The sequence below is a fragment of the Coprinopsis cinerea genome (assembly GCF_000182895.1).
Source record: "Coprinopsis cinerea okayama7#130 chromosome 1 map unlocalized cont3.1, whole genome shotgun sequence".
Classification (NCBI taxonomy): Eukaryota; Fungi; Basidiomycota; class Agaricomycetes; order Agaricales; family Psathyrellaceae; genus Coprinopsis; species Coprinopsis cinerea.
The window spans coordinates 1,253,251-1,269,170 of NW_003307544.1; the positions used below are offsets into that span (position 1 = coordinate 1,253,251).

The 15,920-nt window shown below is 50.7% G+C and overlaps 7 protein-coding genes across 7 annotated transcripts; 4 read left to right on the forward strand and 3 right to left on the reverse strand.

The window, feature by feature from the left end:
* Positions 1-338: 338 nt before the first annotated feature.
* Positions 339-1,292, reverse strand: CC1G_11218 (hypothetical protein; the record flags this gene model as incomplete). Its single annotated transcript, XM_001828514.2, has 4 exons — positions 339-353; positions 412-524; positions 580-978; positions 1,031-1,292. 4 exons carry the CDS (start codon positions 1,290-1,292, stop codon positions 339-341), a joined length of 789 nt encoding a protein of 262 aa, XP_001828566.2.
* A 213-nt stretch (positions 1,293-1,505) lies between these two features.
* Positions 1,506-3,986, forward strand: CC1G_13618 (AGC/NDR protein kinase; the record flags this gene model as incomplete). Its single annotated transcript, XM_002912039.1, has 7 exons — positions 1,506-1,827; positions 1,882-2,195; positions 2,248-2,505; positions 2,561-2,665; positions 2,717-2,842; positions 2,900-3,129; positions 3,190-3,986. 7 exons carry the CDS (start codon positions 1,506-1,508, stop codon positions 3,539-3,541), a joined length of 1,707 nt encoding a protein of 568 aa, XP_002912085.1. The 3' UTR covers positions 3,542-3,986.
* A 1,046-nt stretch (positions 3,987-5,032) lies between these two features.
* Positions 5,033-6,479, reverse strand: CC1G_11221 (hypothetical protein; the record flags this gene model as incomplete). The annotated part of the gene is made up of 3 exons (XM_001828517.2): positions 5,033-5,152; positions 5,205-5,324; positions 5,388-6,479. 3 exons carry the CDS (start codon positions 6,477-6,479, stop codon positions 5,033-5,035), a joined length of 1,332 nt encoding a protein of 443 aa, XP_001828569.2.
* Positions 6,480-7,402: 923 nt separating this feature from the next.
* Positions 7,403-8,006, forward strand: CC1G_13619 (DNA-directed RNA polymerase I kDa polypeptide; the record flags this gene model as incomplete). Its single annotated transcript, XM_002912040.1, has 5 exons — positions 7,403-7,421; positions 7,486-7,590; positions 7,649-7,821; positions 7,875-7,913; positions 7,968-8,006. The coding sequence occupies 5 exons, from the start codon at positions 7,403-7,405 to the stop codon at positions 8,004-8,006; spliced, it is 375 nt and encodes a 124-aa protein (XP_002912086.1).
* Positions 8,007-8,048: 42 nt separating this feature from the next.
* CC1G_11222 (hypothetical protein) lies at positions 8,049-8,402 on the reverse strand (the record flags this gene model as incomplete). Its single annotated transcript, XM_001828518.1, has 3 exons — positions 8,049-8,160; positions 8,217-8,329; positions 8,382-8,402. The coding sequence occupies 3 exons, from the start codon at positions 8,400-8,402 to the stop codon at positions 8,049-8,051; spliced, it is 246 nt and encodes an 81-aa protein (XP_001828570.1).
* Positions 8,403-8,528: 126 nt separating this feature from the next.
* CC1G_11223 (YOP1) lies at positions 8,529-9,676 on the forward strand. The gene is made up of 3 exons (XM_001828519.2): positions 8,529-8,629; positions 8,691-9,035; positions 9,205-9,676. The coding sequence occupies exons 1-3, from the start codon at positions 8,540-8,542 to the stop codon at positions 9,313-9,315; spliced, it is 546 nt and encodes a 181-aa protein (XP_001828571.1). The 5' UTR covers positions 8,529-8,539; the 3' UTR covers positions 9,316-9,676.
* A 3,299-nt stretch (positions 9,677-12,975) lies between these two features.
* CC1G_11224 (DUF895 domain membrane protein) lies at positions 12,976-15,730 on the forward strand. Its single transcript, XM_001828520.2, has 12 exons — positions 12,976-13,217; positions 13,281-13,317; positions 13,377-13,491; positions 13,549-13,629; positions 13,701-13,930; positions 13,994-14,010; positions 14,064-14,280; positions 14,349-14,559; positions 14,734-14,927; positions 15,107-15,167; positions 15,228-15,341; positions 15,428-15,730. The coding sequence occupies exons 1-12, from the start codon at positions 13,086-13,088 to the stop codon at positions 15,666-15,668; spliced, it is 1,650 nt and encodes a 549-aa protein (XP_001828572.2). The 5' UTR covers positions 12,976-13,085; the 3' UTR covers positions 15,669-15,730.
* Positions 15,731-15,920: the final 190 nt, after the last annotated feature.

Genomic DNA, 15,920 nt, shown 5'->3' on the forward strand with positions numbered 1-15,920 from the left:
CTGTGAAGGGGCGCAAGCGGGCTATTGACGGCGTCAAGGGTTTGTACAATGTCCCACCCGTCTGCTCCACGAAATATGATTCAGCTTCAAATCAACGTCGACTTGGTTTTACGCCCGTAGAGGGTGTACACCAAGAATCAAAAGCTGAAGTTGAATTCGGACTGAGATGCGAGACTACGACGGTGCGTAAAATCCCAGTGCCGACGTATCTTCAACACGCTGAGCTGATAATTGTTGAGCTCTGTGATGATATGCTTGCTGCATTTGTTCTTCGTTGTTTCAGTCAACCAGGTCGCGCATTAGATATGATACAAAGGTGGCGAGTGTGTGCGTGTGATTCATATATCTGGTCCCTGAAACTATGCATACAACCTGTAAGTCAAAGGTGAACGTAAATCGAAAGGTTCTTACCAGCTCTCGATACTTTTCCCGCACTTGCTTGATGAAGAGGTATATGTCGGTAGTTTCGTTTAAAGTACTAACGAGAATGGACAGTGAGGGAAGTTGAGGTGTAGATGTTAGGACTGTATAACCAGTGTAAGCGACACTGACGAAGGCTCAAGATCTCAGGGTACGCACCTCGATAGTTTGTTGAAGAAACGTCGACGACAATACTTGCTTCGCGTTCTGGGTCTGAAGGGTCGAGGTTCCAAAAACGCATAAGCAGGTGGTCGGTTTCGATCCCCTCCATTGAAAATGCTAACGCTTGTTCGCAAAATTTAAGTTCTGGCACCACCCGAGATGCGTTCTTGCGCAATATCGAACGCTCCTTGTTTTTCTCTGGAGGGGTCCTTTCAGCTTTCGATGCAGCGAGGTGTGAAGAAGGCATACCTCGCCGCAGGTTCTCCGTGATCGTTCGGTATTGCTCAATCTCCGAGTCTATTGAACTCGTCTTGTCTTTGAGCAAGGCAAGTTGGCGGTTGAATGAAGCAACCGATAGCTCTATTTCCTGGCGTTCCTCCTTCTCCCTCTCAAGTTCTGGAAAACAGGGTAAGAAGGCTGCATCCAGTGCGACATAACATGGACTCACCAGCAACGAGCTCAATCTCCCGCAGCTTACACTGATTAGTTTCCGACTCTGTTGTATGTATCCTGTCCAGTAACCGCTTCTTCTCGTTTGCTTGGCTCTTCCGCCGTTCTGAAATCTTGGTTATTGATTGGTTCTTCCATGTTGTAATCGCCTTGAGAAAGTTCTGTGTGGATTGTTCAAATGTGTGTGTTCTAAGGTCGATATGAGGGTTTGGGTCCTTGAGGACGACAGAAAGGTCAATCTGAGGAACGCGAATGGACATGGTGGTTTGGGTTCAACTCTGAAACGCGCCCAAATGCATTGAACGCGCCGAGATGGCCCACGTGACCCGAGCCCCTATCGCGTCGCGTGTTAGACCAACACCACAGCCAAATCAGGATAATCCAATTATTGGCTGCAAACCAGCTCATTGATTCTTTGATTTCTCCTGTTTCTCAATACCCAACACAGCGACAACGAGGCATCTATACACTACATGGCGCCAGTGTCGGGACTGCCAACCAAGTCGACGTCCAACCTACCAGGATCGCCAACGAAGCAGGTCTCTGGGCTTCCGGAGCAACAGTCGTTCTACAAGGACATCCATATGGAAACCGCCAAGGGGGCTCCAACCATGAGCAGCTACAACGATGTGCGCATGGGCACAGCAAAGGCATTTTCAGCAAATCCGGACGATATCAGGATGGATACCGCCCGCGGGAGTGGCACAACCGTTCGAGCAAGCAAGTTGAAACCCTGGGAGGCCGCCCTGGTTCAAACTCCAGAAGTCAAACGGAAATCTACAGTCGCCCAACTCTGTACGTTACTCGATACTGGTTCTTGCCCAGAATCTAACATCCAGCCACGTGTAGATTTCTTGGATTACTATTTCCAAACATTGGGTTACATTGCAGCCCGGAAGGAGCGAAGGGCAGCATTCGACAAGGATACAGCCTCGCGCAAACTATCATCGGCTGAATACGCCAAAGAGTTCAAATCCTACTGTGGGCGAGAACGGGTTCTCCTCCGGAAACGGCGTACGAAGCTCAAGGTCGACCAATTCCACATCATTGCTCAAGTCGGACAGGGAGGCTATGGTGAAGTCTACCTCGCAAGGAAGCAGGACAGCGGTGAAGTCTGTGCACTCAAGAAGATGCGGAAACGGACATTGTTCAAGATGGACGAAGTCAGTAGCCTCCAACTCTAAATGACGCTCTTGCTCAATATCTTCGGTATAGATTCGCCACGTCCTCGTGGAACGCGACATCTTGACTGCGACGAAGACCCCCTGGCTAGTCCGATTACTCTACGCTTTCCAAGACCCGGAGTTCGTCTACCTCGCCATGGAATATGTCCCTGGTGGCGATTTCCGCACCCTTCTCAATAACTCAGGGGTGTTGAAGGAAGAGCATGCCCGCTTTTACATCAGCGAAATGTTCGCCGCCGTGAACGAACTTCACAAACTAGGATACATCCATCGGGATCTCAAGCCAGAGGTACATCCTCTTTTCTCCCCTCCCTGCGCGTTTGCTTATTGTAGGGGCCCAACAGAACTTCCTTGTGGACGGAACGGGTCACGTCAAGCTCACTGATTTTGGCCTCGCGACGGGTGCTCTCAATCCCAAGCGGATCGAATCGTTGAAAATTAAAGCAAGTGTTCTCTCCACGCTGTATCCTCGTGTCTTCGGTGATTAACCACAGCGACAGTTGGACAAAGTGAAGAATAATGAAATCGTTCATCGATCAACGATGGAGCGAAGGTCTATATACCGTTCGATCCGAAACCAAGAACCCAGGTACGCCGACTCGATCGTCGGATCCCCGGACTACATGGTGCGCCCCTTTCATCTCTGACCGTCGGTACAGTCCTAATGAACTGATTGGTTACAGGCACCTGAAGTTCTGCGAGGTCACGCTTACACCTACTCGGTCGACTACTGGTCCCTCGGTTGCATCCTCTTCGAGTTCCTCGCAGGATTCCCTCCTTTCAGCGGCAGCACGCCCGAGGAAACGTGGACTAACCTCAAGAACTGGTCTAAAGTCCTTCGTCGACCCGAGTACGATCGACCAGAAGACTTGATTTTCAACCTCACCGACACCGCATGGCACGCAGTCACTCGGTATGCCCATGATCGATCCACTTCAATTTAAACCGTTGATTGAATATTGATCCCAAATAGCCTCATCGCAAGCAGTCACTCCCGCTACGACACCATGGACCAAGTTAAATCGCATCCCTTCTTCTATGGCGTCAAATGGGACGACCTACGCTCCGTCCGCGCACCCTTCGTCCCCGCCCTCGACTCCGAAATCGATACCGGCTATTACGACGACTTTACCTCGCCAGAGGATATGGCCAAGTATGCTGAAGTCAAAGAGAAGCAAAAGAACGTGGAGAAGGTCAAGGAGAAGGAGGAGGAGTTTGGAAGGGGTGTGTGGGTTGGGTTTACGTTCGGCAAGAACGGGCCTGGGGTGGGTGCTCGGCCCAACTTCGACGGTTACGATGACGGGTCGCTGGCCACGATCTTCTAGAGGCCGCTTGTTTTCTTTTTTCCTTGTCCTTAACGGGTTTGGGTAATGGGCTACATGGACTGCAAGTGCAGAGCACCATAGCCTCAGCTTCCGAGCCGGCGTAAACCATGTCCACAGATAGGCCCCGCCCACCTTCTCTACAAGTCTGATAGATGTGATCGCATATTACAGATACCACACATCTTGCCTTCTTTCAACATTTTGTTAATTGTCCTTCTCGAGCGCCTAATACCATCCGCTTCCCAGTTCTTCTTTTGTCTTTTCTTCATCAACTCTTCCCCCTACCGTCTTCAAGTCTCTTTTTCCCCCACTATTATTGTCATTATCGTTGTCTTCACCCGCTATTGTCGAGTAACTAGTATCCTTTTCTGATGGTACGTAGATCCCATTGTACAAGTCTATAATTTTGATCAGTCGATCCCTCTACATAGCCTGTTGAATGTCCAACGTTGTGCCTGAAATGGGACTTCCTGGGTTTGAACCTGCTTGGGGTTGAAGGGGACGAAAGAATCGGAGGGTGAGGTGATTTGTGGGTCCGGCGGATACACGTACGTACAACAAGGATGGCTTCCTGTCCTGGAGGTGAGGATCTCCAGTGCGCAAATGCACATGTTTCGGCCCTTCCATCGGTGGAGAACCGTCGATGTCCAGCGTCGGCGGAGGACGACAGGGAGGCTCAGGCTTGACTTCTTGGGCACACGATTGGTCGGGTATCCATGCGCCAGTGTGGGCGACTGTCCTGTTCGTCGGGCACCGAGGACAATTGCGTGGTGTGTCCATTCCTAGCATGAGCTAGATTACGGCTGGAAGTCAAGTCAACGTGAGCTCGAGATTGCAGACGCAAACAGTTCCATTGTATAAAGACGAACGAGGAGATAAATACAAGTACAGGGATGTACAACACTTGTTACAACCGGGTAGAAAGACGAAATATAGACTCTCCTCTTCAAAAGAGAGCCTTTTACATTAGACATTAAAAACGAAGTTAAGGAAAGGGTTGAAAGGAAGATTATAACCAAACTCGGGTACCGTAGGCATGAAATGAAAGTCAAATGAGGTTTGAACATTGATCGACGAATCGAAAATGAATGGATGTGGTGGTATGAATGAATGAATAATGGAAGGCAACCAAAAACGTGAACAAGGTCGTCTCAAGGTCGTAAGAAATGAAAAGGCAAGGGACAAGTCCATGGAACCAATGCGCAAATGGAGGAAGAAGAGGTCCAGAGAGAACCTGTGGTAATGTACAGTACTTGAAGCAGAGAGGAGAAAGCACACTCGTAGACCGGCACGTCTTGGGCGTAAAGCATATCGAGTCTTGAAAATAAATAGTGATTAATCTAGTAGCAACCAAGTCCGTCAGTTTCCACCTCGACGTCAAACAAAACGCAAAACACTCACAATTAAACAAACCCTGAAAAGACAGACATACACCCAACAAACCGGACTTCGTCAAGAAACCGCGTTAATTGAGTGGACGTTTGGAGAAGCTTAAAGTCTTCGAGAAGGTAGCCCCCGGAAAGCCCTAAATCTCGAGCCATCTTGAGCTTGTTGCGCACGATGACCAGGATTAACGTCGGAATGAGAGAACAACCACGTCTTCCTCTCAAACTACAAACCAATTAGCATGGAGTCCAGTAAGAGGAGAACAACGAAAGCGAACCTTGGGCCTCTTCTCAAACACACCAAATTCAGTCACATCCTCCAAATTCGTGCTCTTGCGTTTAATGCTGCGGAGGGCAGCCGACGAAGCCCTGCTACTGCTCCCACTGTCGCAATCATCCTATCCCACGCAATCGCGTTAGCATTTATACCATAGGAGGACTAAGAAAGGAATGGAACTCACAGGTGTAACAGGCCCGCTCGAATTGGTCGAGCTCGAACCCGCATCGCTTGTGCCGCCATTGCTCGCATCGGACAAAGGGGACACCGCCCCTCCATCCTCATAAGCCTTGACCTCACCACACCCCCAGCTCATCGGCCTCCCCACATCCTGAGGGACATGCAACGCCTGAACCGGACGAGGTCGTACATGCAAAGCCGAAGGGACCGAAACCGAACGCGAATGGCCTTGAGTCGGGCCCGACGTGGAAGGGATTGAGCAACGATCTACACCATCCGCAGAACAATAAATCGAAAGTGCGGATGGTTCAAAAGATGGAGAAGGGGAAGAAACAGGTGAACAGGACCGAAGTCTATAAAACTCGTCTACGAATGAAGAAGGTGAAAAAAACGAACTTGGGGAGCCTGATCCTGGGGCGGGACCTGCACTTTCAACATCCGTGTGTCGCAAGGACGAGTTCAAACTGATGTCGGAGTACTCTGTGTCAGAGGAGAACCTCGACCTAAGCCCTCCATTGCTGCTGGTGCTTGAAACAGTGGAATCGAGCTGGTAACCCCTCGTGTCAACGATCGTGATTGGGATAACACATCGGAGGGAAGGTCGGTTGGAAGGTCGTTGGATTTGGGCTCCTTGAGTCGCTTGAATCGGATTCGCGATATTGTCCTTTGAAGTTGAAGCAACGACATTTCGGAAATCCAAAACACCCTGGCCTTCCTCCTCCTCTTCCTCAACATCCACGGGCATACCCTGCAGTGCTCCCACCTGCCTCTTGCCCGAAGGCAAAGGCACGGGTGACGGATCCGTCACAATAACAGGCAACGGAACAACGCTAACCTGCCTATGGTCCAGGTTCACCGCCTTGATGGTGTCAACCCTCAGATTCAACCCCATCGCACGCCTTTTAGCGCGGTAGGTGCGAGGAGGGAAGGTTTGGCGGAGGTGGGTGATGAGGGCATGGGTGCGGGCATTGGCAGCATGGTAGCGGACGAAGGAGAAGCGGCGAGGGCGGGAGGAGGTACTATGCACGTTGGAGTAAGATGATGTGGATTGCCTGGAGCGAGGAGAGGAGTAGGTGGTGGTTGCGTAGGTGGACATGATGGAAGCGATGGGTGCGGATGGAATGAAAAGGTATCCTTTGGTGATAAAAGAGACTTGACTTTGGCGTTAATTGCCGGAGGATAGAAGCACGCGCAGCGTGGCTTTCTTGGATCTAGGGGTGTGGATATTCCAAGGGGTGAACCTCGTCGACGACGGACGTAGAGCGAGATAAAGGCAGATAGCAGCGGATCGAAGCGTCAAGGGTGAGAGGAGAAACAAAAGACTCGTCGGTGCCGGTCAGAGTCCTTTCAGAGCGAGAACGAAAGAGAGGAGAAAATGGTCAAAGCCCACGTCAGAACAAAACGACATGTTAGCCCTCCTAATTATACTTTCCCGGCATAACGCGACGCAACACTTGGACCCACAGTCAAGTCTAAAAGGGAGTAGAAAGAACAAAAAGGACTTACACATTCGACTGTCCGAAGGGGCTTTGGGCGCACAGTAGAAACCATCTGTGTAGGCCCAACGAATCGAGATCCCAACAGGGCGCGGGGTGGCTCATTTGTTGTTTAAGCAGAGGGCGGGAAAAAGACGCGAATAGAATTTGGAACGAGCTAATTGTTCTTGTGCCAGAAAACGACAAGAACAAAGGAAGTGTGGGATTTGGGAAGCCTGATTAGCGCCCATCGAACTAGACATTATCCCGAGGTTGTTGTATTTTTGTCTTGTCAGCACTTGACCATTCGCGCCATCACGAGTGGCCAGAACTCCCATTTGAAGATTCGAGGTGAGCTTTGGGTGAGCTGGGCTCGAGGAGACGAAAGCGGAGACCTTCCATTTTGGGCTGCCTTTTTGTTTTTGGGATTGATGCACGTGATGGGATATTACCGCCGATCCGATCAATTTCTTTACTATTAGCGAACTCTATCCTTGCACAGAGACGCATACCGAGATCACAAAAAGCGCAGAGAAAGCACAGAATGTCAGCGCACAAAATAGGTCAGGTCATGAGTTATCTAGCTCAAGACCGTTTGCGACTCACAGGTGTGCTCGAAAAGTCTAGGCTCCCTCTTGTTCTGCCCCAACTGTGGGACATTGCTCGACCTACCGAAAGACGGAGAGGCAATCGTTACTTGCGAACAATGTCACCATGAAGAGCCTGCTAGCTGTGAGTTTCTCAACAACTCTCTAGCCACTTGAAACTAAGTGGCGAATCCTTGTCCCAGCCTATGAGAACATCGTTATCACGACACGGTCACACCCCGATGCGTTTCCTTCGCCACTGCAGCAAAAACGCAAAACACTAACCAAACGGCACGACCAAGGCGATCAAGGAACGCTGGTAGCAGAGAAGTGTCCATCCTGTGGACACATGGAGGCCTATTCGAAGGAGATGCAGGTGCGTCCAATCATGAAAAACTTGTGTTGCCTGCATGTTGACTCCGAGTCAAGTTGCGGAGTGCAGACGAAGGCTCGACGATCTTCTACACGGTAAGTGGTCTTGTCCATTTCCGAGACCGACCTGGCACTAAAAACGACTTGTAGTGTGCATCTTGCAAGCACGGGTGGCGTGTCAACAACTGAGGAGACAGGGGTATCAAAATGGATTTATATGGTGGCGGTGGTCTACACGTATACGCCTGCTGTACAGAACAAGGCCACGACGCCAAAACCTGCGAGGATACTGGCTGCGGATGCGACGCCCAGCTCCTTGACCGGGACGGTGCTTTTGGGTAGTCTGTATGTATACAAGTCAGTGGTTTGCACGTAGAATATTAATTAGAGAATATTCACGTCGAGAAGTAGAAGGTGAGGGAGAATGTGGCTGCGAGGAGAATGAGTGCAAGCCAGGGGAGCAGAGAAACGGGGATGAGTGGGGAGAAGGGCGGGTGGGCGTTGTGGAGAGCCTGTATGTCATGTATGAGCTCGCTATGGAGCGCGATGAGCAAAGGCAAATACCTTGAATTGGGCGTAGTCCATGATGGTTCTGGTTGGAGACACTGTGTGGTTGACGTAAACATGGTGCGTCAGTTGAGACAAACACGTGTCAACTGTGACCATATCAACCTGCGCAGCTCGCTCGAGTCTGCCACTTTTCTTCCTCATCGTCTTCCACAATGTCCGCTGCTCAGAAACTCCAGCAACACCCTGTCTTCGTCCAGGCCCAGAACAAGGCCTCGTTCTACGTTAACCAGCTCGACAAGGAGGTATGCATTATACCAAAACACCCAAATCCCACATATCTCACCGCATAACACACGGTTACAGCTCACCAAGTACCCCGTCCTCAACAACCTCGAGCAACGCACCCAAGTCCCCAAGGCATACGCTGTAATCGGCACGCTCCTTCTCGTCGTCGTCCTCCACACCTTCAACGCACTCGCTGCACCTGTCTCAAATCTCGTCGGTTGGGGCCTCCCAGCATACCTCTCCTTCAAGGCTATCGAATCCCCCTCTCCTCACGATGACGTTCAGTGGCTCACCTACTGGGTCGTCTTCGGTTTCTTCAACTTCTTGGAGAGCTTTGCCCTCCGATTGGTCCTCTACTACGTCCCCTGGTACTTTGCCTTCAAGTCCGCATTCATCGTCTGGCTCCAACTCCCTGCCTTCCGCGTGAGTATCCACTTCCTCGCGTTTTCACAACCTGGGCCCCACCGCGTTCCTCGACGCGAGCTGGATACTTGTGACATCATGTCCTCCGCGTGTCTAGGGGCGGGTGGTGGCACTGCATAGTAAATTTTTCATGAGGGATCATCATAACTAACGTTACTCCACCATCCAGGGCGCACAAAAGATCTACTTCACCGCCTTGAAGCCCATCCTCCAGAACATCAGCTCTCAAACCAAGGTCGTTGCTCCCACCACCAGCACCAACGCTGAGCAGTCCGACTGAATTGGGAGACGCCGGACGTTTCGGGCTAGGGTAAGACGTTGGTTGTCTGTCTCTGATTAGACAAACTCCAGCGTCTGTACCGTCCTTTTCTATCTTTCGTCTTGTCGTCCGTTCTTACCTATGATAATTCACTCTTATCTCGGACCCTTCTCATCTCTGACTTGCCCTTTTTCGTACCCCTTCGTCCGTTTTCCCCACCCACCATAGAGCCTTACCGTACGTCCCCTTCCCGTACTTTCCGTCCCTATTAGTCGTTTTGTGAACCTATTCTTCGGGTCTGTTTTCGACTGACACCTTCCACGAATTGTATGTACAGATGCCAATGTCCTCACGAATAGCTAATGAAACGACGTCCCTCCCACTACTCACGCTAACATTCCCCGAAACATAAACCTCTCCAAGGGCAGCGGTCCTCACATTCCAGTTCCTTCCGCATAAACCCTGCATATGTGGTTGGACCCTTGACCATTCTCGAGTTCGTCTAGAGCCAAGATTACCGGAGCCGCGTGAGCGCTTGAACAGGGGCTTCGAAAAGCTCTCGAGTGCCTCGTTCCCTCCTCGAGGCTCACTAGTCTCGCATTTTTCCGAGCCCTGAATCTGGTTTCTGAAGGCCTGAAAGTTCAAGCTGGTCCCTGAATGAATCCTGCAGTGTTTGTGGTAGCCCATCTGATACCGTACCACGCGAGATGGAGGTGGGAGATGTGATACCATTCAAGCAGACCCTGGTGGGCGTACTCCACATCTCAGACTTTTGCCTGCCGGTGAGTTGTAATGGTGCACGAGGATAGGAACATTGGAGGGGGCCGTCTCCTCTTCTCCTGCATTTGGTACCCCTGAGTGGGTAGGACAAACCCGGAATCCCTGGAAGATTTTGCTAGCAGAGCCACATCGAAGGATCCAGAGAAGACCGTTCTTGCCCTTTTTCCATTCTACATGGCGCGCATTGCATGTCGTATTAATATTATGCAGTGCGCTATTAACAGATCTTATCGTATAAACTGACGTGTCCCCAAACCCAAATGTTCCAGTAAATTCTTTAAGGTCAGCCGGGGGATGGATGGTTTACCCATCCTCCAGTCCCCATCGCAGTATGTCGCGCCTTCATCGACGCCTTCGACGGCTTCGATGGCGACAGGGGTCGAGAACTTGATTGAAGTTCTCACGAGGTTGGGCACGCGCCGCGCGGCTTGTCAGGCGCGTTTATGGAAGGTGGGACCCCTATTTTGCTACGAGGTTGAGAGTGGTGAGATTGGACGAGGAAAGGGTGGAGGTGGTGCAAACTAACGGTAAACCGGTCTGTATTCTTGAAGATTGTATGGAGAACTCTGAGGGCTGGGACTTTCTGAAGATTGTTTCTCTCAAAATTTAGATAGGGCTACCACGGGCGCTTATCTCAGGTATACATTAACCGCCACAATGCACTCCGCGACTGCCCCGTCACCGGACGCACGACTCCGATATGACGGTATAGTACTTTAGGGCTTTTAGGCAAGTGTCATGTTTAATTGACTTGTAAATCGTTCGGGCGCCTTAATCGGCGTGATTACAAGTGACAATCACTTAATAGTCGATTCCTCGAGTCTCGTTATATTCGCCGGAGTGGAGTGCATTTCTGGTGGGTCCTCGCTGTCCACGAGGACATCCTCCTCATTGGAATCTCGTGGTTGGTAGTCAAGTTTCAGCCTTCGTGAGGTAATGTGGGCACACACACTACCTACTTGAGCCCATTGAGGAGCGCATATCTCTGGCCCGCCGATGGTCCGCCCAGTCTCCTGTAGTGCTATGATGCTATGCGGGGAATTCGAGTCCCAGGTGATATCCAGTAACCTATTGTCCTGTCCAAACACAAGGCCTTCTGCCTCACTCTTTTCAAACATACAAGCACACGGAAAGGCTTTTGCTGGCTGGAGTTTTCTCGGTTTGTAGGCACCGTCGCCCACAGCCTTTATCTTGTGCCCCGAACTTCCAAGAGGCTGTACAAGGCTGATTAATGTGGTACCCTGCGTAAGTCGGGCCCTACTTCTACGCATCAGTGAGCACAAGGGTGATTGCAGCGCCGGACCAGTACTTCCGATGAAGATACCGCGATTTCTCAATTTCTATTATCCTCGTATGCATAATGAGAGGGGATCTGACCTACTCTCAGTTCCTCAAGCTCAGTACTCCGTAGACAATATACTTATGCCAACCTTTCAACGCCATTTTGTGGGCAGCCGTGCGCGTTCGACCCAGGACCCCTATGTACAACTTTGATGGCACCTTCCTGTTTTGCGCAGATTTTGATCGCTTAGCGGCGAGCGCTGGCCAAATCGCGACGCTTTCCTCCAGGTCTTCGACTTGTTCGTTGTCCTTTTCCCTTCAACATCGCACCTTGATACTTGGGGCCTTTTCCGCGAGGCGTTAAGAATATCATATTTTCTCTATTTGTATCTGCATCAGCGTTGTGTTTCGCGTGTTTCCTGGGTTCCCCTTCGCAAATGCTGTGACAGCGGTAGGACCTCAAGAAGCCACACGTCCAGCGATACATGAGAACCATTGGTTCAAAGACACACAATCAGGTTATCATAACATAACGTCCTGCATACACCTGACATGTCAAACCTCTGCCCAGGTGAGCACGCGACCCGTCTTCGACCTACCACAAGAACTAACGAGCACTAAAACGAACATAGACCTTATTGATCACCTCTACAGCAACATATTCACGTTTCAAAGTCTATCGCCTGTGTTCATCGGCATTCTCCCGTCCAACGAAGCACCCACCAGCGTCTATTTGCAGGCCGCCCCAGCCATGTGAAGAGTCGACTTCCGGCTCCATGTTTCTATCAATTTATTGATAAAAATCTCGTCATGCCGTGCAGGCAGAGTTTAGGACCCGAGGAGATGGGTTTCAAGGCCTTTTGGTCTTGGACTCGGTTTGGCGGGGCTGTAGAATTATTGAAACGTACCGGGCAGAGTTCCTGGGGTGATTTTCAATATCAACCTTCGAATCTGTTGGTCGATAATCGATACCGGTCAACACATCGAGTCTCAAGCTCCGAAGCTCAGACACGAGGGCGAACGAGAAGCCCAAGGAGGCGCGTAATGCTGGTCTGCTGCAGCGAGAAGTACCCAATGGGTGCGTTGCACTCGAGTTGTTATCTATACATATCTAACCCTTCCTTTACATCCTAGTCTCCTAACCCTGTATACCACAATAATGGAAACGTGAAGCCGGTCATAAGCCCCCCAAACCATGTGGGACACTACCCAGCAACTATATTCGTTCAATCAAAAAGGTTAACGTCAAGCCCCATTCATCCTCTTCCGGTAGAGAAGCCCACGGATGGGGGTGGGAGAGCCTCCCAAGACTCCGCCAGAACTGGCTCTGCTACAGACAGGAACAGCCGTTCGAAGCCTACGCTCCCGGCAATGTGTAACCACGCACCTCGCGACACATGACAATGCATGACAGTGGGGTTTACTCCCATGGTCCAAAGCTTCGTGATCGCGAACACCAGGCCATTTGCGAAGCCTGTCCACGAAGTTCCCGAAAGGAGGCGTTTATGCAACTCATCGGCGTTATGGGGCGTTATGGATGCCAGAGCATGTAGTTCAGGGCCAAGCTATTAAAAGACAGTGTTGCATGCGAGAGTGGAGCCTTCGCGCTTGCTCGGACCTCGCCCTCCTTCGTTCTCGTTTACTTCTCCCCTGTTCCTTAACCATCCTTCCCCAACTCGCACACTCGTCGACCTCAACTTCACACAGAAGCGAACAGTGTCAACAACGCGATGGCTGATAAAGACGTGGCAGAGAAGGGCTTGGGCGGGGGGAGTAATGACGACAAAGGTTCTGGTTCGCAGGTGGCAGTTTTCGAGCGCCCGACAGGGCTCATGGGGTTCTATTCGCATCCTCGAACTCAAGTAAGTCTGAAATCCATTTATCTAGCCCTTGCTTTGTTTCAACTGACCAATGATCGCGATTAGATTGCAATGGTGGGATTCGTATGCTTCATGTGTCCCGGTAAGTCTTATCTCTCGCTACGGCTCACGCGACCACAAATTGACATCCATCCGAACCAGGCCTGTTTAATGCGCTGAACGGATTGGGCGCTGGAGGTCAAGTCGATTCTCAGACCAATGCGACATCTAATGCCGTTCTCTATGGGACGTTTGCAGTGTCTGCATTCTTTGCTGGGTGTGTACTATGCTTTATATCTACCAATCCATTTACCTCCTGACGCGGATTACCAAGTTCAATCAACAACAAGCTAGGCTCCCGTCTTACCCTCCTCCTCGGTACAGCCGGTTACGCGCTCTACATTGGATCCTATCTGTACGTCCGACGCCACGCCTTGCAACACCCTTTAAACCTCCCATTTTTGCCCGAATCTAACGACTCTGTAGGACCATGAACATCCACCCTAACGCGGGAGGTTTCGTGATCGCCGCTGGAGCCATTTTGGGGATCTGCGCAGGCCTTCTATGGACTGCTCAAGGCAGTTTGATGCTGTCATACCCGACTGAAGGACAAAAGGGTCAATTCATCAGTATCTTCTGGACTATATTCAATTTGGGAAGTGTCGTTGGAGCTTCTGTTTCTCTCGCTTTGAACTTCAAATCTTCGGCCAACTCTGGTAAGTCGCGGATGGTCGGGTCTTCATCACACATCCACTCACCTGCTTGCTTCTGCCGGTCAGTCGGGAACGGAACCTACGCACGTCTCTTTCACCCATAATCATTTCCCAACCTGACCAATACTCCATATAGATCGCCTTTCTGGTTCTAACCATGATTGGAGTTTTGATTCCTCTGCTTATGGTTGATCCTCGCAAGATGATTCGGACGGATGGGACCAAAGTCAGTGCTCCTCGCCATCCTTCATGGAAAGTCGAAATCTATGGTCTCTGGGTTGCGGTCAAAACCGACCCTCTGATCATCATGCTGTTCCCGATGTTCTTCGCGTCCAATTGGTTTTACACCTGGCGTACGTATCCGTATTTGCCTTTCCTGCTTAACCGATGCGGAATTTGACTCCAATTTCCAACCATTCAGAGTTCAATGCATACAACGCGGCGCTGTTCGATATCAAAGCTCGCTCGCTGAACAACCTCGTGTACTGGATTGCCCAGATCGTCGGGTCGATTCTCATGGGGTTCATTCTGGACCAGAAACGAATCAAGCGCCGCGTCCGTGCTTTCCTTGGATGGGGTATCCTGTTCGCTGCCGTATGGGCAACACATATCTGGGCTTTCTTCTATCAGAAGTATGTTTCCTCCCAACTTGTATCGCCTCTCCTTCGTTCTGGGAGTCCGAGGCTCTGGCCTTTGGACTACATGGGTTGGCAGCGGGACTGGCACCCGATACCCGAATTCTAAGCCCCCAAATCACAACTCTGAGAAATCAAGGATATTGACATTGCTGTCACCCTCAATCACAGACAATACTCTCGCCCTGCAAAGGACGACATCAACACTGTAGAGCGGTACTCCATCGGGGATCCCGGCTATGCGGGACGAATCGTCCTCTATTTCTTCTTCGGCATTGTTGACGCAATGTGGCAAATTACAGCATACTGGGTCATGGGTGCGATGTCCAACGACCCAGCCAAGCTCGCTCACTTTACCGGACTTTGTGAGTTATTCAATTCAATTCCGCAACACCGTATTTTTCTCTTGTCGGCGGTGCAATAGGCGCGGTTTCCGACACCCCGACGCGGGGTGGCGCGCTCCACTACCTGAATTTGCAACTGATGAATTCGAGCTAACCAATATTCTCTCTTCTGTGGACTGTGTGCACATAACGAAATATAGACAAATCGATTCAGTCAGCTGGTGCCGCAGGCGTCTGGGCACTCGATGGGGATGGATATCCGTACGTATCTTGTTGTTCCCTACAGGGCATAATGCTCTTTTCTCACTTAACCTGCTGTAGGTATATGGACATATTCTTATCGACTTGGATCCTCTTGGTCGTAGGTCAGGCGCTCGCTTTGCCTATGATCTACTGGCGCGTCAAGAATCAAACTGATCTCGAAGACGAAGCACTGTATGTATCTTTTTTTGGCTCCACGGGTACTGATGCTTGAATTCTTCTCAGTGCTCGGATGGACGATTCTGGAAAGATTGTCGCAGTGGAAGAAGTGAAGCACTGAAATGTCCGCCGACGGGAGTGGAGGAGAGAATGTGGGTCCGACGGGAAGTGGACGTCTTGGACTTCGAAAATCTTGCCTGGTCTTGCGGTCTGCTCCGCCTCAGTCGGATGTACAGCGTTCGGGAAGGGAATAGGGTACACGTAAGGCACCTTGTGCGATTTGATTTTTCTTGGTTCCCACTATTTCACGATCTGGATGATGATAATGACAATAGGCACTAGATATGTACGATCCCAGAACGATCTCATGATTGTCATTACCCACGATATGGAAGCGTTTCAAAATACATTATCCTGTTAGCCGTGTGGGTGCTTCCGTTAACTTGTCTGGTTACAGCTTCTTCACGACCTTCCCTGAAAAGTGTTCTCCATAAGGCCAAAGGACTGGAGGTCGCAGATCTCTGTGCTCGTGATCCCCGCGCGCTTGCGTGGAAATAGGTTTGTAGGCGCCGAGCGATAGCCATCCTTACTTGC

Coding starts and splice junctions, on each gene's coding strand:
- CC1G_11223 (XM_001828519.2), top strand. CDS start 8,540: ATGTCCGCTGCTCAGAAACTCCAGCAACACCCTGTCTTCGTCCAGGCC. Junction 8,630..8,690: donor TTAACCAGCTCGACAAGGAG/GTATGCATTATA, acceptor ACACGGTTACAG/CTCACCAAGTACCCCGTCCT. Junction 9,036..9,204: donor TCCAACTCCCTGCCTTCCGC/GTGAGTATCCAC, acceptor TCCACCATCCAG/GGCGCACAAAAGATCTACTT.
- CC1G_11224 (XM_001828520.2), top strand. CDS start 13,086: ATGGCTGATAAAGACGTGGCAGAGAAGGGCTTGGGCGGGGGGAGTAAT. Junction 13,630..13,700: donor CTCTACATTGGATCCTATCT/GTACGTCCGACG, acceptor ACGACTCTGTAG/GACCATGAACATCCACCCTA. Junction 14,281..14,348: donor CAATTGGTTTTACACCTGGC/GTACGTATCCGT, acceptor CCAACCATTCAG/AGTTCAATGCATACAACGCG.